This window comes from Sardina pilchardus, chromosome 10 (genome assembly GCF_963854185.1).
Source record: "Sardina pilchardus chromosome 10, fSarPil1.1, whole genome shotgun sequence".
Lineage (NCBI taxonomy): Eukaryota > Metazoa > Chordata > Actinopteri > Clupeiformes > Clupeidae > Sardina > Sardina pilchardus.
Window position 1 is genome coordinate 9,006,113 of NC_085003.1, and position 21,651 is coordinate 9,027,763.

The 21,651-nt window shown below is 42.4% G+C and overlaps 1 protein-coding gene across 1 annotated transcript in view; it reads right to left on the bottom strand.

Annotated features, from left to right (window-relative positions):
* Positions 1-21,651, bottom strand: part of ppm1h (protein phosphatase, Mg2+/Mn2+ dependent, 1H) — a 37,783-nt gene that overhangs the window by 12,204 nt on the left and 3,928 nt on the right. Inside the window, exons 2-6 of the mRNA XM_062547347.1 lie at positions 19,171-19,333; positions 18,105-18,476; positions 13,620-13,732; positions 12,954-13,038; positions 12,553-12,671 (exon numbers count right to left, since the gene is read on the bottom strand). Coding sequence (XP_062403331.1) covers positions 12,553-12,671; positions 12,954-13,038; positions 13,620-13,732; positions 18,105-18,476; positions 19,171-19,333 — 852 coding nt within the window. The remainder of the gene's footprint in view (positions 1-12,552; positions 12,672-12,953; positions 13,039-13,619; positions 13,733-18,104; positions 18,477-19,170; positions 19,334-21,651) is intronic.

Sequence of the window (21,651 nt, forward strand, 5' to 3'; positions counted from 1 at the left end):
AACTTTTAAATTATTTACTCTGTCTCAGACTAGCCAGTTAAATTGATTACACCTGTATCAACTACTCTCAGAGAGCTGTATCAGTGTCTCTCTTAACAAGAATATAAGGCACATTCCATCCAACCTTCTATCCATTCATCTTCTTCAGACCATTCACTCCTCCACCCATTAAACTGTCAATCAATATCTATTAAACAATCTGCCTATCAACATCCATTAAACATTCTGTCTATCAACATTAATTAGACTATCTACATACAACTTTTTAAGTATTTACTGTGGGTCCCTCTCAAGCAGCGTTTATATGTCCTCCCTCGCTCCTCGATCCTCAATGATCTACATAAAGAAAGATAGAAGAAGGGCTAGACTATCCCATTGTTGCCGCTCCATCATTCTTTATGTAGATCAGTGAGGAGCGAGAGAGGACGCGTAAACGCTATATGAGAGGCACCTTCTGTCTCAGGCTTTAAGCATACAATCTCATTAAGACTACAGATCCTGTTTCACTACTTCCTCTGTCCACAACTGTTTCAAAATAAAGGTCCTCACTGCAATAATACATTATTAAATCATTTAACCACTGAAACTACTCAACTATTGAACTGTTCAACCATTCCAACTGTCAGTTATCATCCACTATGCCTCCAGTCAACTACATGAAACCTCCATGTACCTAGCAACCAACATAGCAACCATTAAAATTAAGTGTTTATGACCGTTTCCATAGCAACCAACATGATTATACTGCAGTAACTTCTTGTTTCCTGATAGTGGCCACCATGGATACCCTAGCAACAAATGTTTCAAAATAAAAGTCCTCACTAGCAAGTTAGCTAGTTAGCATTGTTAGCATAGTTAGCATTTTTAGTATAACTGCAAAAAATCATCAACTAAGTTAGCTAATCAACCTGGTTAGCATTGTTAGCAAATTTAGCATTGTTAGCATAGTTAGCATTTTTAACATTACTGCTAGAAATCATCGGTTAAGTTAGCTAATCAACCTGGTTAGCATTGTTAGTAAAGTTAGCATTGCTAGCATAATAAGCATTTTTAGCGTAACTGCTAGAAATCATTAGCTAAGTTAGCTAATCAACATTTTAACATGAATAGAAATCATTAGTTAAGTTAGAACTGGAACGTTTCATCTTTAAAACGTCTACCTTCACACTATCAACTCTCTGTAAACTATGCAACCACCATGTTTACCCTAGCTACACCTTAGTAACCATATCTACATTATCTATCTATTTTTGCATTTTCATGCACTGGTAATTCCTTGGAATTGCATTTCTAGTTATTCTTCTAACGCACGCAAATCAGCTAGAACCGTTTAACGTAGAAACTTCATTCAAACTACGTTACGTAGGTCTTACTTAGGACATGTGTGCTATGACTTTTCAACTTTGTAACTTTTATACTTTTTAAACTATTAGTTAAAAACTATTACAATTTCCCCCATAGACTTAACATTGCTCATTATGACATCACGGCAGCAATTAGAATCTTACTCCAGCTGGTCAGCCACCTGGGCACCAACTGTCAGTTTCTCTCAGGCAATCTCTCTGAAGACTATTCTGTTCCCCTGTATCCTCTGTGCACAACAGTATCAAAATAAGTCCTCCTAATTCCATCCAACTTTATATCCATTCATCTTCTTCAAACCATTCACTCATCCACCCATTCTAAACAGTCTGCCTATCAACATCAATTAGACGTTCTACATTCAACTTTTAAACAATCTACTCTGTCTCAGGCTGGCTCTCTTAAGACTAGCCAGTTAAATTGATTACACCTGTATCTGTATCCACTACTCTCAGTAGAGAGCTGTGTCTCTCCATTCTACAAGAATATAAGGCACATTCCATCCAACATTCTATCCATTCATCTTCTTCAGACCATTCACTCATCCACCCATTAAACTGTCTATCAACATCTATTAAACAATCTGTCTATCAACATCCATTAAACTCTCTGTCTATCAACATTAATTAGACTATCTACCTTCAACTTTTTAATTATTTACTCTGTCTCAGGCTTTAAGAGTACACTCTGGTTCTCTTAAGACTAGCCAGTTAAATTGATTACACCTGTGTCAACTACTCTCAGCTAGAGAGCTGTATCAGTGTCTCTCTTAACAAGAATATAAGGCACATTCCATCCAACCTTCTATCCATTCATCTTCTTCAGACCATTCACTCATCCACCATTAAACTGTCAATCAATATCTATTAAACAATCTGCCTATCAACATCCATTAAACATTCTGTCTATCAACATTAATTAGACTATCTACATACAACTTTTAAAGTATTTACTGTGGGTCCCTCTCAAGCAGCGTTTATATGTCCTCCCTCGCTCCTCGATCCTCAATGATCTACATAAAGAAAGATAGAAGAAGGGCTAGACTATCCCATTGTTGCCGCTCCATCATTCTTTATGTAGATCAGTGAGGAGCGAGAGAGGACGCGTAAACGCTATATGAGAGGCACCTTCTGTCTCAGGCTTTAAGCATACAATCTCATTAAGACTACAGATCCTGTTAACTGTTTCCTCTGTCCACAACTGTTTCAAAATAAAAGTCCTCACTGCAATAATACACTATTAAATCATTTGACCATTGAAACTACTCAACTATTTAACTGTTCAACCATTCCAACTGTCAGTTATCATCAACTATGCCTCCAGTCAACTACATGAAACCTCCATGTACCTAGCAACCAACATAGCAACCATTAAAATTAAGCGTTTATGACCGTTTCCATAGCAACCAACATGATTATACTGCAGTAACTTCTTGTTTCCTGATAGTGGCCACCATGAATACCCTAGCAACAAATGTTTCAAAATAAAAGTCCTCACTAGCAAGTTATCTAGTTAGCATGGTTAGCTTTGTTAGCATAGCTAGCATTTTTAGCATAACTGCAAAAAATCATCAACTAAGTTAGCTAATCAACCTGGTTAGCATTGTTAGCAAATCTAGCATTGTTAGCATAGTTAGCATTTTTAGCATTACTGCTAGAAATCATCGGTTAAGTTAGCTAATCAACCTGGTTAGCATTGTTAGTAAAGTTAGCATTGCTAACATAATTAGCATTTTTAGCACAACTGCTAGAAATCATTAGCTAAGTTAGCTAATCAACATTTTAACATGAATAGAAATCATTAGTTAAGTTAGAACTGGAATGTTTCAGCTTTAAACTGTCTACCTTCACACTATCAACTCTCTGTAAACGATGCAACCACCATGTTTACCCTAGCTACACCTTAGTAAGCATATCTACATTATCTATCTTTTTTTTGCATTTTCATGCACTGGTAATTCCTTGGAATTACGTTTCTAGTTATTATTTTTCTTCTAACGTTTTTGTGCGTGCAATTCAGCTTGAACCGTTTAACGTAGAAACTTCATTCAAACTGCGCTGCGTAGGTCTTACTTAGGTGACTTCAGCTATGTATTTTTCAACTTTGTAACTTTTATACTTTTTGAACTATTAAATAAAAACTATTAAAATTCCCCCCATAGACTTAACATTACGATTATGACATCATAATAGGGCAATTAGAATCTTATGCCAGGTGGCCAGTCCAGCTGCAGCAGCTCTCTCTCTCTCTCTCTCAGGCTTTAAGCATACAATCTCATTAAGACTACATATCCTGTTAACTGTTTCCTCTGTCCACAACTGTTTCAAAATAAAAGTCCTCACTGCAATAATACACTATTAAATCATTTAACCATTGAAAATACTCAACTATTTAACTGTTCAACCATTCCAACTGTCAGTTATCATCACCTATGCCTCCAGTCAACTACATGAAACCTCCACATACCTAGCAACCAACATAGCAACCATTCAAATTAAGCGTTTATGACCGTTTCCATAGCAACCAACATGATTTTACTACAGTAACTTCTTTATTTCTGATAGTGGCCATCATGGATACCCTAGCAACAAATGTTTCAAAATAAAAGTCCTCATTAGCAAGTTAGCTAGTTAGCATTGTTAGCATAGTTAGCATTTTTAGCATAACTGCTAGAAATGATTAACTAAGTTAGCTAATCAACCTGGTTAGCATTGTTAGCATTTTTAGCATAACTGCTAGAAATCATCAGTTAAGTTAGCTAATCAACCTGGTTAGCATTGTTAATATAGTTAGCATTGTTAGCATAGTTAGCATTTTTAGCATTAACTGCTAGAAATCATCAACTAAGTTAGCTAACCAACCTCGTTAGCATAGTTAGCATGGTTAACATTGTTAGCATAGTTAGCTAATCTGGTAATCAGGTTAGCTAATTCAATTTTAAACTGTCTATTTTAGCACTATCAACTTTCAAAAACTATGAAACCACCATGTCTACCCTAGCAACACCTTAACCATATCTACATGATTTATCTGTAAATTTTTGCATTTTCATGCACTCGTAATTTCCTTGGAATTACATTCTCTAGTTCTTCTTCTAACGCACGCAATTCAGCTTCAACCGCTTAACGTAGAAACTCCATTCAAATTTTGACGCGTAGGTCTTACTTACGCGATGTGGGCTTTGTATTTTTCAACTTTGTAACTTTTATACTTTTTAAACTATTAGTTAAAAACTATTACAATTTCCCCCATAGACTTAACATGGCTCATTATGACATCACGGCAGCAATTAGAATGTTACCCCAGCTGGTCAGCCACCTGGGCACCAACTGTCAGTTTCTCTCAGGCTTTACAATCTCTCTGAAGACTTCTGTTCTGTTCCCCTGTATCCTCTGCGCACAACAGTATCAAAATAAGTCCTCCTAATTCCATTCAACTTTATATCCATTCATCTTCTTCAAACCATTCACTCATCCACCCATTCTAAACAGTCTGCCTATCAACATCAATTAGATGCTCTACATTCAACTTTTAAACAATCTACTCTGTCTCAGGCTGACTAGCCAGTTAAATTGATTACACCTGTATCTGTATCCACTACTCTCAGTAGAGAGCTGTGTCTCTCCATTCTACAAGAATATAAGGCACATTCCATCCAACATTCTATCCATTCATCTTCTTCAGACCATTCACTCATCCACCCATTAAACTGTCTATCAACATCTATTAAACAATCTGTCTATCAACATCCATTAAACTCTCTGTCTATCAACATTAATTAGACTATCTACATTCAACTTTTAAATTATTTACTCTGTCTCAGGCTTTAAGAGTAGGCTACTCTGGCTCTCTTAAGACTAGCCAGTTAAATTGATTACACCTGTGTCAACTACTCTCAGAGAGCTGTATCAGTGTCTCTCTTAACAAGAATATAAGGCACATTCCATCCAACCTTCTATCCATTCATCTTCTTCAGACCATTCACTCATCCACCCATTAAACTGTCAATCAATATCTATTAAACAATCTGCCTATCAACATCCATTAAACATTCTGTCTATCAACATTAATTAGACTATCTACATACAACTTTTAAAGTATTTACTGTGGGTCCCTCTCAAGCAGCGTTTATATGTCCTCCCTCGCTCCTCGATCCTCAATGATCTACATAAAGAAAGATAGAAGAAGGGCTAGACTATCCCATTGTTGCCGCTCCATCATTCTTTATGTAGATCAGTGAGGAGCGAGAGAGGACGCGTAAACGCTATATGAGAGGCACCTTCTGTCTTAGGCTTTAAGCATACAATCTCATTAAGACTACAGATCCTGTTTCACTACAGTACGTCCTCTGTCCACAACTGTTTCAAAATAAAGGTCCTCACTGCAATAATACACTATTAAATCATTTAACCATTGAAACTACTCAACTATTGAACTGTTCAACCATTCCAACTGTCAGTTATCATCCACTATGCCTCCAGTCAACTACATGAAACCTCCATGTACCTAGCAACCAACATAGCAACCATTAAAATTAAGTGTTTATGACCGTTTCCATAGCAACCAACATGATTATACTGCAGTAACTTCTTGTTTCCTGATAGTGGCCACCATGGATACCCTAGCAACAAATGTTTCAAAATAAAAGTCCTCACTAACAAGTTAGCTAGTTAGCATGGTTAGCATTGTTAGCATAGTTAACATTTTTAGTATAACTGCAAAAAATCATCAACTAAGTTAGCTAATCAACCTGGTTAGCATTGTTAGCAAATTTAGCATTGTTAGCATAGTTAGCATTTTTAGCATTACTGCTAGAAATCATCGGTTAAGTTAGCTAATCAACCTGGTTAGCATTGTTAGTAAAGTTAGCATTGCTAGCATAATAAGCATTTTTAGCGTAACTGCTAGAAATCATTAGCTAAGTTAGCTAATCAACATTTTAACATGAATAGAAATCATTACTTAAGTTAGAACTGGAACGTTTCATCTTTAAAACGTCTACCTTCACACTATCAACTCTCTGTAAACTATGCAACCACCATGTTTACCCTAGCTACACCTTAGTAACCATATCTACATTATCTATCTATTTTTGCATTTTCATGCACTGGTAATTCCTTGGAATTGCATTTCTAGTTATTAATCTTCTTCTAACGCACGCAATTCAGATTGAACCGTTTAACGTAGAAACTTCATTCAAACTTTGTTGCGTAGGTCTCGCTTATGCCATGTGTGCTTTGTATTTTTCAACTTTGTAACTTTTATACTTTTTAAACTATGAATTAAAAAACGATTTCCCCATAGATTTAACATTGAGCTATTTCCCCATAGACTTAACATTGCTCATTATGACATCACGGCAGCAATTAGAATCTTACGCCAGGTGGCCGGCCACCTGGGCACCAACTGTCAGTTTCTCTCAGGCTTTACAATCTCTCTGAAGACTACATATTCTGTTCCCCTGTATCCTCTGCGCACAACAGTATCAAAATAAGTCCTCCTAATTCCATTCAACTTTATATCCATTCATCTTCTTCAAACCATTCACTCATCCACCCATTCTAAACAGTCTGCCTATCAACATCAATTAGACGCTCTACATTCAACTTTTAAACAATCTACTCTGTCTCAGGCTGGCTCTCTTAAGACTAGCCAGTTAAATTGATTACACCTGTATCTGTATCCACTACTCTCAGTAGAGAGCTGTGTCTCTCCATTCTACAAGAATATAAGGCACATTCCATCCAACATTCTATCCATTCATCTTCTTCAGACCATTCACTCATCCACCCATTAAACTGTCTATCAACATCTATTAAACAATCTGTCTATCAACATCCATTAAACTCTCTGTCTATCAACATTAATTAGACTATCTACATTCAACTTTTAAATTATTTACTCTGTCTCAGGCTGTAAGAGTACTCTGGCTCTCTTAAGACTAGCCAGTTAAATTGATTACACCTGTGTCAACTACTCTCAGAGAGCTGTATCAGTGTCTCTCTTAACACGAATATAAGGCACATTCCATCCAACCTTCTATCCATTCATCTTCTTCAGACCATTCACTCATCCACCCATTAAACTGTCAATCAATATCTATTAAACAATCTGCCTATCAACATCCATTAAACATTCTGTCTATCAACATTAATTAGACTATCTACATACAACTTTTAAAGTATTTACTGTGGGTCCCTCTCAAGCAGCGTTTATATGTCCTCCCTCGCTCAATGATCTACATAAAGAAAGATAGAAGAAGGGCTAGACTATCCCATTGTTGCCGCTCCATCATTCTTTATGTAGATCAGTGAGGAGCGAGAGAGGACGCGTAAACGCTATATGAGAGGCACCTTCTGTCTCAGGCTTTAAGCATACAATCTCATTAAGACTACAGATCCTGTTTCACTACGTCCTCTGTCCACAAATGTTTCAAAATAAAAGTCCTCACTACAATAATACACTATTAAATCATTTAACCATTGAAACTACTCAACTATTGAACTGTTCAACCATTCCAACTGTCAGTTATCATCCACTATGCCTCCAGTCAACTACATGAAACCTCCATGTACCTAGCAACCAACATAGCAACCATTAAAATTAAGTGTTTATGACCGTTTCCATAGCAACCAACATGATTATACTGCAGTAACTTCTTGTTTCCTGATAGTGGCCACCATGGATACCCTAGCAACAAATGTTTCAAAATAAAAGTCCTCACTAGCAAGTTAGCTAGTTAGCATGGTTAGCATAGTTAGCATTGTTAGCATAGTTAGCATTTTTAGTATAACTGCAAAAAATCATCAACTAAGTTAGCTAATTAACCTGGTTAGCATTGTTAGCAAATTAAGCATTGCTAGCATAGTTAGCATTTTTAGCATTACTGCTAGAAATCATCGGTTAAGTTAGCTAATCAACCTGGTTAGCATTGTTAGTAAAGTTAGCATTGCTAGCATAATAAGCATTTTTAACGTAACTGCTAGAAATCATTAGCTAAGTTAGCTAATCAACATTTTAACATGAATAGAAATCATTAGTTAAGTTATAACTGGAACGTTTCATCTTTAAAACGTCTACCTTCACACTATCAACTCTCTGTAAACTATGCAACCACCATGTTTACCCTAGCTACACCTTAGTAACCATATCTACATTATCTATCTATTTTTGCATTTTCATGCACTGGTAATTCCTTGGAATTGCATTTCTAGTTCTTCTTCTAACGCACGCAATTCAGCTTCAACCGCTAAACGTAGAAACTCCATTCAAACTATGTCGCGTAGGTCTTACTTACGCGATGTGTGCTTTGTATTTTTCAACTTTGTAACTTTTATACTTTTTAAACTATTAGTTAAAAACTATTACAATTTCCCCCATAGACTTAACATTGCTCATTATGACATCACGGCAGCAATTAGAATCTTACGCCAGGTGGCCGGCCACCTGGGCACCAACTGTCAGTTTCTCTGGCTTTAAGCATACAGTCTCTTAGAAGACTACATATCCTGTTAACTGTTTCCTCTGTCCACAACTGTTTCAAAATAAAAGTCCTCACTGCAATAATACACTATTAAATAATCTAACCACTGAAACTACTCAACTATATAACTGTTCAACCATTCCAACTGTCAGTTATCATCCACTATGCCTCCAGTCAACTACATGAAACCTCCATGTACCTAGCAACCAACATAGCAACCATTAAAATTAAGCGTTTATGACCGTTTCCATAGCAACCAACATGATTATACTGCAGTAACTTCTTGTTTCCTGATAGTGGCCACCATGGATACCCTAGCAACAAATGTTTCAAAATAAAAGTCCTCACTAGCAAGTTAGCTAGTTAGCATGGTTAGCATTTTTAGCATAGTTAGCATTTTTTAGCATAACTGCAAAAAATCATCAACTAAGTTATCTAATCAACCTGGTTAGCATTGTTAGCACATTTAGCATTGTTAGCAGAGTTAGCATTTTTAACATTACTGCTAGAAATCATCGGTTAAGTTAGCTAATTAACCTGGTTAGCATTGTTAGTAAAGTTAGCATTGCTAGCATAATTAGCATTTTTAGCGTAACTGCTAGAAATCATTAGCTAAATTAGCTAATCAACATTTTAATATGAATAGAAATCATTAGGTAAGTTAGAACTGGAATGTTTCATCTTTTAACTGTCTACCTTCACACTATCAACTCTCTGTAAACAATGCAACCACCATGTTTACCCTAGCTACACCTTAGTAACCATATCTACATTATCTATCTATTTTTGCATTTTCATGCACTGGTAATTCCTTGGAATTGCATTTCTAGTTACATGCTTTTGTTTTTCAAATTTGCATAAAACACCGTCCTGCGGTCTATACACAACGTGGCTTATACATGGGAAATTGCTGTAGTGCTTGATCACTCCTTTTGGGCTTTCTAACTGCCAAGCCATTCTTCTAATTTCATAATCTACTTGAGCATGTTGAATCACTCAACCATCAAAACCCTTTTGTTTTTCCTTCCTCTCTTGAGTATCCTATTGAAAATCTCACAGACGCTCAAAATTGTTTGTTTTAAACTACACTGACACAGTTCTAGAGAAAGCACAGACAATTTCGTCCCTAACTAGTCCCAGTTCCAGTGTTGCACACATTTCTGCCATCCTCATTTCTGTCAATGCCACTTCTACTGGACCTTCTGCATCTCCATCATCCTTCCATTTCATCTACACCACTGTCGGCGTCACAGCCGACCCCAAGCTTTTGAGGCGGTTGTTATGTCACCACAGAGCCAGTCAGATCCCCTGCACATGAGACACGATCGCACCAGACCGAGGCCGTCAGAGCGAGCTGAGCGCAGAGCCGTCTCTCAGGCTCTCAGAGGGAGCGGCCCCAGGACAGGGGGGACCCGTGGGAACTCAGAGGAGTAGCATCGCATCACATTATGTTCCCATTACGTTCCCATTACGCCTATTTACCCACTCCACTTGACACCTCTATGGACACTCTTCTCCTCTCCTTCTCCGTTCACCGGTACAGTGCCTTTTTGATAGAATACCCGCACGGTTCTAACAAACAACACATTAAAGGTAGGCAAGGAAGTGACAACTTCATCTCACACCACTCAGTTACAGACAATGCTGAAGGAGCGTGAAGGTTTGGCGTACCTCCACTTCTACGGTTGTACATGACAACACAGAGGCGAAAAAAGATTGGAGAAAGGACTGTGTCGACAGTGTAAAAATAAACAACAACAAAAGCATGGAGAATACCACAGCAGATCGAAAAACGATGGCGGCCATTTTGATAATATGCAAACCATCTCAAGCCTACTTCAGCTATGGCCGTCTGGCAAATGACTAGATCTGACGGAGAGGGTGGCATGGATGGAGATAATGACTTGGGTGGTGGTGGTGCTGCATGCTGCCGTACGACTACAGAGCGCCTCTTTGTTCCCGAGAGCGTGAGGAAAGGAGGAGGAGGAAAGGAGGAGGAGGAAAGGAGGAGGAGTAGAGAGATAGAGAGAGACGGAGGAGGAGAGGGATCGTAACTCAGATGCTGGCAGCTGGCCCAGCCACAGCCCGCCGTGGCGTTTGAACTTGCAGAACATGCCCACTGCAGAGCATCCATCAATTTAACACGGCCCCCAGACAGCAGCGCCTGCCACTCGCAACAACCCCCCATCTGCAGTGCGAATTTCAGAGGCAGCTGGGTCAGGGGGAAACAGGCGGGGAGAGAGGAGCACCAGAAGAAGAGAGGAGGGAGAATGAGCTTACGAGAGATGGAGACAAAAAAAAAGGTGGATGAGAGAGAAAGAAAGAGAGAACGAGAGAGAAAGAAAGATTAGGCAAGGGAGAGGGAAGGGGTGAAGAAAGAGAGAGAGAAAGAGAATGACACAGAGACCTGGGAAGGAAGGACAGGAGAGAGAGAGAGAGAGAGAGAGGGGGACAGGGAGTGAGATGGAGAGAGGGAGAGAAAGAGACAGATAGGCGGTGATGGAGAGGAACTGGAGGAAGGTGGGGGAGGAAAGAGTGTAAAAATATGAGCAGCGAGAGAAGCCAGAGGCACGGCTCTGCATTCTTAATTAGACTGTGGGCTCAATCGCATCCCAAAGGTGCACCATCACACACACAGACAAGCCAGCAGACACGCTGACACAACACACACACACACACACACACACACACACACACACACACAGACACACACACACACACACACAGACACACACACACACACACACACACACACACACACACACACACACACACACACACACACACACACACACACTCTGTCTAACAATACACACACACACACACATACACACAGACACATACACACACACACAAGCTAACATTTGCAGAGCAGAAAGCTGTTTTAATGCCAAACATCAATCAGAGCACGGCTCTGGGATCTGCCCGGCATTCAAGACAAACACGGCGTGGCCGACTAACCGACCGAGTGACACTCTCAAACACATTTCCATGAACATCTGTCCCGCACCGCTGTCTTCGGCGGGACCTCCAGTGTACACAAAGCATTCAGCCCATCTGGTCTGGCCAATCCGTCTCCTCCGCCCGACTCCTCCTTCGCGAGGAGTGAGTGACCCCTTAGGGCTGGAGGGGGGGGGACGTGTTTGATAATTCATCACTGGCCGGACACGTTAATGAGCGGCTCTGACCCTTCTGCGCACGGCTCGCTATCTCTCGCTGCCATCCGACACCCTGTCTCTCCCGCCGCGTCACCGTGGACACCGCGTGATGATGATGATGGCCTGATCATTTTTCCACACTTATTGTGTTAGCACCGGCTCCAGCAATTACAGCAGAGCTGACACTTTCAGTAGCTGCCATCTCACAGTTGATCCAGAAAGATCCAAAAGAGATACATACAGCTGTGAGAGATGGAGGGTTGTTCTTTTAAAAGATCTATTCAGATCCCCTTATAATGGGGGGAAAAAAGCGGTTGAAAAGATGATATTTTGGCCTTGTGATTTGTGTGGACTTTGAATGAGAAGTGCCTCCGCTGCTGGCTTGCGCCCTCTTTCCTTTGTGCGAGCGGAGAAGGCGACGGAGATAGTGAGAATAGACCGACAGCGATCAACAAAACCGGTGGTGTCTCCACGTAGGCTGCAGGACCGTGACTCAGAGAGTTATTCATAGGCGCCGTTGACGCGCGTAAAAAAAAAAGCAGGACTCACCATCCATTCATGGTGAAGTCCCTGTAGAGCATCCTCTTGCCCACCTCCTTCCTCTGCACCCGTCGGGGGAACTCCAGATACGTAAACTCGTTGCCCAGCAAGTGAGGCTGCATGAAGCCCTGTCAAAAACAACAGCAAAACAAACAAACAGACAGATCGAAAGAGAGAGAGTGAGACACACAGAGAGAGAGAGAGAGAGAGAGAGAGAGAGAGAGAGAGAGAGAGAGAGAGGTGATTCCAGCTTCCTGTGCCTTCAGACATGAGAGTAACAGAATCCCTCTTCCTGACAGAACCCTGCCCCATCACCCTGGTTCTGTTCTGTTGTGTTGTTAAATATGTGCAGTGACTGAGTCGTGTGGTGGGGCTAATCCTGACTCGATAGGAGCTGACAGCAGCCTCACCAGAAACTGGAGCCTCTGCCTCTCTGACTCCGGGGTGAACTCTGTTGACATGGGGATGATCTCGCCGTTGCGGACAATGATGGCCCTGGTGGGTGAACAGAGGGCACACATTACGGACGTGCAACGCTTTCAGACGGGCACGCAAACACAACTTGGAATGGCCGTCTGAAACATGTATGACTGCTGCTTTCAAAACAACGTTTACGTTGTGCTTCAAGTGAAGAATGTCCTTCTTTTAAACAGAGGCTCCTCTATTCCGGTGTGGTCTGAGGGGGAGAGACTGGGTGGTATTTAGCCTTTAGGTTCATATTTACAGTAGTTACGCAAGTGGGACTCGTTGGCCCGGAGGCCTGTCTGCCTGCAATACCAAAAGATCTTGACCATACAGAGGAAGATACAGTATATACATTTTAAGGAGGAATGGTTTTGCTGCTTCATGTTCACAAACAAGTTCAACAGTGTTTTACAAGACATTTACTCATCTCTGTCAGAACTAGTATAGACATCTGCTCGCTGATAAGCCACATCACCCACACACATTTCCTACAGAGATTTATGCAACTTTAGTCATAAACAGAGATATGTGCTGTTTATCTTCCCCAGTTGTCAGCAGCCATCTTGGCAGCTTCACAGAGTAGACCCTGCCATGACCCCCTGTGTCCTCACCTGCTGTCTCCAGCATTGGCCACATAGAGTTTGCCCAGCAGATACACCACGGCCAGTGCTGTGCATCCGCCCGAGATGTTGTACACCGCCTTCTCTCGCTCAATCTGGGCATCCTGTGGGGTATATAGCACAGCAATCATTTTATGCTAAATTCTGCTAATACTGAAGAGAGATGATATGATGATGTATGGTTCTTCTGAAGAACATGGATTAAAAAAATATACAGTATTTTAGATAATTTGTTACAATTACCACGCCTTCATAAATCAATATGCGATAAATGGACAATGGACAGGCAAAAGCCCATAACGACTGTGTCCTAGAGTTTTAAAAAGGAACAACCATAGCCAAAGTATATAATTAAACCCATTCATTATGTTAATTAATCCAAGAATTTATTAAAAATCCATTATGTTAATTAATGAGATGAATAATTGATCAACCACGGAATTAATTACAAAGTTGGCATTAAATTCAATGAGGCACTACTATAGAACATACAAAAGAATTACATTATGTAAAGTAGAGCTGAGCCAGAACACTGGTTTTCCATGTACAGGATTGTATTGTCGACAAAGGCATCGATGGCTTTTCTCATGTTCCATACAAAAGAATATTACAAATGTGTTAGTCTTAAGGGTCTCTGGTTCCCAAGCCACAGAACTGCAACCTAGTGTTTGTGACGAGAGGTGATGGCAGGCAGTCTCAGTGAGGTCTTATCATGTGGTGACTTTGCCATCTGCTTGGTTGCTCATCAGCTCACTGATAACAAGACTGTGTGCGTGTGAGTGTGTGTGTGTGTGTGTGTGTGTGTGTGTGTGTGTGTGAATGCGTGGGCATGTAAGGATGAAGTGGCAAAGTCCCAATACCGACCTTATCCTGATACATTCTCCACCCCTCCTCTCTCTCTGCCATCCAAACATTCACACACACACACACACACACACACACACACACACACACACACACACACACACACACACACACACACACACACACACACACACACACACACACACACACACACACACACACACACACACACACACACACACACGCACGTCAGAGTAGAGAGTTCTCTGTTGCCTTGGGAAAACTCTATGCTACAAATGCTCTAAATTATAAACACTCAGCCACGCGCACCATTTACAACATTCAGCACTCAGCTCCCTCACCCTGAGCACACGGTAGCACAGCTATAGCTGCTGAACCATCTCCACCTGCAGTGTGCCACAATATGAGCGCCACGTTCAGCCTGTTATATCATGTACTTTACCAAGCATTCAATGACCTGGAACAACCTCAATAAAAACCTACAGATTCAACAAACACAAATCCTGCAATGCATGTGGTATACAGGTAGCCCTTTACTTGGTCGGAGAGGTGCTTTTATGGACTCATGTGACATAAGGACCTCAGTTACAAGGTAATAAATTCACTCTTTTCATTGTTTCCTGTGTGACAGTCTAAGACACAATATAGGAAGTGTCTTGTAAAGTTTTTGGAGATTTTACAAGTGCAGCGGTTCACACGCGGTCACGGATGTGTCTGTGCCATGGTGCAGGAGGAAAGGTGTGGAGGGAGGGGGGATGCTTTCCACTCCAATCTGTGTAGTATAAGGACAAGGCCTGAAATCTCACCAGTCTCCACTTGTGTACATAAACAAGGATGGTGATAAGCCTGGCGGACACACACACACACACAAACACACACACACACACACACACACACACACACACACACACACACACACACACACACACTTGATGTCTGCGCTTTGGCCTGTCTTTATCTGACTGAGGCAGCTTTTCTATGAAAAGCAAAGGGGGGAAATACAGAAAAAGTAGAGACAAGAAAACACAAGTCGCTTCCACAGGCATGCACCGATTCACGTCAGCAACAAACCGACCGGAGGCATCAGTGACAAGATATAGCCGCTGAACTTCGAGACGCCCGTTTTTTTTTTTTTTAAACCGGAAAGTCTGCGCCCGCCGAACCGTTCCTGACAGTCGGCAGCCACGGTTGCCATCGGGAGGAGAGTGGCGCTTGTGATTAGACACCTGGTGATCGGAGAGGTGTGTAGCAAGAACAAAGAGCCACAGCAGCTCCATCTTCAGAGCGAGGAAGAAGAGAGAGTGGGTGGGTGGGAGGGTGGAGGACGTGTGGGGAGGGGGAGGGAGGGAGGAGACAGTCACGTCAAGGGCACCAAAAGGGTGAGGAGAACGGAGACAGCATGGATAAGCTGAGGTGTGACTGCACAGCGTAGAAAAGATGGCTCGTGAGTGAGTCTGTTCAGATTTCCATGCTGTCTGTGGTGCAGGTGCAGGGAGAAAGAGAGAGAGAGAGAGAGAGAGAAGGAGAGAGGGAGGGAGAGAAGGAGAGAGGGAGGGAGGAACGGGAGCAGAATGTGAGAAGCAACCAGGTCCAATTTCATGAAATCTCCTGCAGCGAGGAGAGACAGAGTGGCAAATCGACTCTTTCATGTTGCCCACCAGACACTCCACCTCTACACATCATCATCATGATTAATGGTTTTACGCAAAAGAAAACTGTAGCTGTTTTCATGTTGTAGAATGTCATAAATCTTAACAACTATAGCACTTACACAGAGCAAGGCCTTATTTTATCTAATGCCTAAGCTACATTTTTGCTATGTTATGCTTTTGATTAGATACAGCACATACAAGACAAGACAATGCAGTGCATAATGTCATGGCGCACTTCTGCTATCTTATCTGAGCAACCCAGGCAGAGTCAACTGATGAGTATGTGTCAGTACTTGATAAAGAGCACTAGATGGTTCAGGGAACGAAAGCAGCACATCTCCCCAATCAGACAAATGGTTCAGAGCTGCAGAATCATATGCCACACCGAGAACAGCTGAACTAAGGATGGGTCTGCAGCATGACATGAGTTGTAGCATGCTGCCACCTAGTGGTCCGACACAGCAATACTGCTTAATTGGTCAAACACTGGGCATTTTGCATATTGTGGTACACTGTGTCATAACATGCCTTTAAGCGTCGTCAGTTGCACACCACGCTCCATAGATACTGTTACAGAAAAACAACTTCACCAAATGAAGGCACAATTTGGAAGAAAATGTATATCCCAGCTCCGAATGCCAAGTCACACAACTCCAAGTGCCCCAGTGTTAAATAGGTTCCTATTCTGTTGCACTGCTAAATACGGTTTCAAGTGCCCCACTGTTAAATACGGTCCTATTCTGTTGCACTGCTAAATACGGTTTCAAGTGCCCCAGTGTTAAAAAGGGATCCAACTACCCCGCTGGTTAATAAAGCAACTGCTGCCTCATTGTCAGATTAGACCCAGACCACTGTTACAGTAGATTAGATTCTGGCCATCTCACTACAGGCCCTGTCTGGGATAGGGCACCAATCTCTCGGAGGCCATCATCACTAAAGTGGCCTTGACTGGGAGCTAACGTCCAGAGTCCCCTGATGGTGATGGCGGTCTGGTCTGGTCCCATCCACTTACGGCTCAGCCAGATGGTGCCCTGCCCGCACACTAGCTCTGAAGCAGGGGCCTGGCACCATATGCTACCCATCCCAGTGGAGCAGTGGCATGTTACGGATTAGCCCAGGCGGCGTAAGGGGCAAATGGCCTCACTGTGGCCACGCATCTGAGGATCTGCTGGCCTTTTCAAAAAACAAGTCAGAGACAGGGTCTTATGATGTGCCCAAACAAACACAGCCCCTTTCCTGTCACGAGCGCTGTTTAATCTCGCAAATAAAAAAAACCCGATGTGGAGTGGGGTCTGGCTGGAGCTGAGATGGCCGTGCTTAATGATGCTAAATGATTTCATAATGACGCTGAGGGTAGCAAAGGTCCCCTGCTTCCCCATAACCTTAATTGCCATGCCTCTGCACTCTCAGTAATGATCATTACACAAACGTAGCCCACATCACTGACTTATGCGAGTCATTTACACACCGTTCTGCGACAACAGTGCCGGCAGAAGCAGAATTCTATTGCTTCCTCCCCAAAAAAAGTCTCATGAAGTGATACATGATTCTCATTCTCTCCCGCCTTAGAGAGCAGATCAGACAAGACTAATCTATATATTTGAATAGTTTAATACCATTTGAGTTACTAAACTAAAATTCCCATTAATAATACCAAGCTTTAGATTTCCTAATTTACCATAACATCATCAAGAGATAGTCAGTATTAGCTTAAATGGTGGTATGTGGTGCAAAATGGCAGTCATGCCTCAGCCTGGTACTGTAGGTGTGATTAATGATGGTTGGAGTGACTCTTTCATTGTGAGGCACTGACTGACACTGTAGTACCCTTTCACTGTGAAGCACTCTGGGTACCTAGTAAAGCGCTACATAAATGTAACGTGTTGTTGTTGTAAAGAATAGATTGATAAGAATCACCACAAGACTTTATATGCCTGATTTAGCCCTCTTTGGTAACTGGTTGGCCTAAGGCTGGCCAGCAGGTCCTATATGCACTCACCATGTCTTTGAATGCGTTTTCTATGGCACCAATGACCATGCTCTCGTGCTGGACCTTCTTCTCCGTGAAGAAGCGCGGGGCTGGCGTGCCGGGGGAGCCGGGGGCTCCTGCGGCCCCGCGGAGCGAGGCGGCCCTGAGGACGGCCCGGTGGGTGCCCCCGGGGGACAGGTGCTGGTGGTGCTGGTGGTGGTGGCTGGGCTCCTCGCCGAAGCACGTGGGGGGCAGCACGCTGGAGTTGCGCAGGATGTCCTGCACCTCTTGCAGGTGCTGCAGGATGTGGTGGTGCAGCATGCGGGAGGCCGCCACCGCCGCGCCCGAGCCCGCATGCCCGTCAAACAGGCCCCAGTAGTGCAGCACCAGCCCCTCCGAGTCCTGTGTGGGCGCAGGCACATGGACACTTCATCACAACCTCGTACTTATTCCTCTATTCCTCTTGAATATGGACACTTCATTACAACCTCGTACTTACTCCTCTACTCCTCTATCACAGTGCTCACAGAAAATTGGACATTTTGTCCAGTACTACAGAAGCACTTTCTTTGGGAAATTGGAAAACAGTAAAAACCTTGTCAAGTGTAAATAATCTATCACTGTATAAAATATATACAGCGTATCCTCTCTTCTCAGAGGTTCTATGCAATAAGGCAGAATAAAGCAGTTAGACGTTATTTCAGATGGTCTACTATATGGACAGTTACACTAAAATGCAACTCCTGTGGCATGTTTGTCAATAGTATAAGCTACATGTCATGACCTGACACAGTTATACAAAGGGAATATGAAATGCAAACTGAATCTGACAAATGTCGAAAGCACTATGCATGACATGGCAGAAAAATGTGACAGGCTACACAAACTGGTTGACCTGGTTTTGAATAGCATAGCCATGGGGTGCTGAAATGGGTTGTTGTTGAGACAGCTGACAGATGCCAAACAAGCTCATGGAGTGAGAGAAACAAAGCAAAACAACACAAATGGGGGAAAGGGTAAGTGTATGTGTGTGTGTGTGTGTGTGTGTGTGTGTGTGTGTGTGTGTGTGGAGAGGGGGTCGAGGAGCGGTACTTACGGTGCTCTCTCGGAGTCCCAGGCCCTCGCCATTGGGCAGGGACGAGCGCCTCTGGGTGGTGGGAGTGTGGCTGGGCGTGGAGGGGGCTGGCCTCCTCTTCAGGGCCACCACTTCACAGCAGGCCTGGTCCTCGTTCAGAGCACTCTTGCCTGCATTGATCACCCTGAGCAACCACAGCACACACTCACCAGTCAGCCCACTCCTTCAGTTCACGATGCTAACAAATCACTAACAGACAGCACTCAGGATAATGCCCTACACCTCATACATTTTTAAGTGCAATTAAGGCAATCATTGGGGATTATAAACATGCTACATAAAGTATGATCATATTTTTAACAGTGGGCTGATTCAATTGGCCACTACCATGGCTGTGTCTGACCATGCATGCCCATGAAACCGGGGTCCAGTAAGGCAGGACCAGCCCCACTGTCCTGTGGGTGGTGTGGCGACATTCATGGCAACCTCATTCCAATCTCATTAGGCAGACCCTTGGTGTGTCACTACGGTATACTCTATACTGCATACTGTATATTGAGGATATTTTTTCAAGTAATAATAATGAACAGAGGTGTGCTTCAATTAAAGGAACATGGCAACATTTTGTGGGATTAGCTTATTTGCTGTCTCTCCCAGAGTAAGACAAGATGATAGATACCCTTCTCATCTCTGAGCATGCAGTAACTCAGCCTGACGCTGAGCCTAGCACCAGCCTAGCTTAGCATAGTTCATTGAGATGGTCAAAACCAACTAGCCTATAGGTCCCCAAAGTGACAAAAGAACTACAACATTTTCCTATTGACATGTTGTGACTAATGTAATTAATTACAGTGTGTACAAATACCAATGTAAAATGAGACAGCTATTTTATAATATACATACTTGGAACTATATTCTCGTTCTGGCGAAGCACTGCTATTTGGGATTTGCAGAAGTAAAACCAGAGCTTTTCAGGTGCTACGTGCAAATCACTCCGCTCAAGTAGCAGTACTAATAAGCTAATTTCCCAAAATGTCAGCGTGTTCCTTTAATACACGTAAACAAAAATGAATACAATGCATGTATTCAAGAATTAACCAACTCGCTTTCATGTCGTTTCAAATTCCTTTCTTAAATGCCCTCAAATAGACACAAGCTTTACATTTACATTTCAGATACTCCATTGATGAGGAAGCAGGGACTGACCGTGCTCAGAACCCTCATCTTTCTATGTAGCGCATATCCAGGAAGAGGGTGAGGCTCACCAAGGGATAATTGGCTGCCTTCTCTATGGGTGGCTGCCCAGGGCTTCTAATTAGTCATAGCAAACAGGATGAAGGCAATTTAGTCTTTCATCTAATTAATGCTGGTCATGAAACGAAGAGCAGCACTGGTCTCCATGGTTACCTTTAATTGATCTGTTGGTCCTAGCGTTCTTTGTGTGTGTGTGTGTGTGGGGGGGGGGGGGGGGGGGAGATTTGTGGTGGAGATTTGTGTTCCGTCAAGTGTCCTGGCTTACTACTGAACCCAGATACCTGCTGCTTTCTCTTTCGCCCAGAGACAGAGTCATAGGTCGACAACCAATGAAAACTAAGGTGGGAGACAGAGACACAGGGGAGAGAGAGCGAGAGACAATGCCATGCTTACAGATACTAAGCGCCGGATACACTGCACACTCAGCATGGAGAGAGAGAGAGAGAGGGCATTGTCAAACCGCATTGGGGATGTTTATTTTCTCTCAGCACAGACATGGCTCTCCCTGGTGTGTGATGATGATATGGGGCCTATATCGCAGCCCATGGTCAGATAGAGTCCTCGACTTCATGCCCTGATACACTTAACCTCATTCCATCAATTGTGTGCAAAACGCTGAGACTAATATGAAAAAATGGTTAGGAGGCTATGATGATGCCATGCCTGATAATGTGACAGTGAGGTTTATTCTACTCTCCTACCTACACAACTTCACCTAATAAGAAAGACTTGTGCATTGGGTAATACGATTTCTCAAGAGAGCGACTGGCTACTAACGTTTGAAAGACCACAGAGCCACGGTCCTGGACTTGTTGACACTGAAGTCGATGTGACTTTTGTCCTTACACGGGTCACAACACAGAGATGTCAATCAAATATCAGAGCGGGACTGGACAATACAGGTCATAGGATGCCATTAATGTCACATCATCCTGCTTCAGGCTGTGTGACACAGAATGCACTGACAGAATCACTCATCTCTCAGTGCACTTAATAGTGTGGCACTATAATCAACGCTGGACAACTATCAAATGCCCAGAGAAAGTAAAGATCATGAAGGAAAGTTATGTTTGAAAACATGATTAGTTATAGCCTGGTTAGTACACAGACCTTCTCAATTGGAATTGATTGTGGGTCTGGACAAGGTTCCTTGACTTACTACTTCCAGCCAAGTCAAGGCGTGAGATTAAACTTCAATTGGTGCATTAAACTCTTACCAAATAGTTTCAGAAGGGCATCTTGTAAATT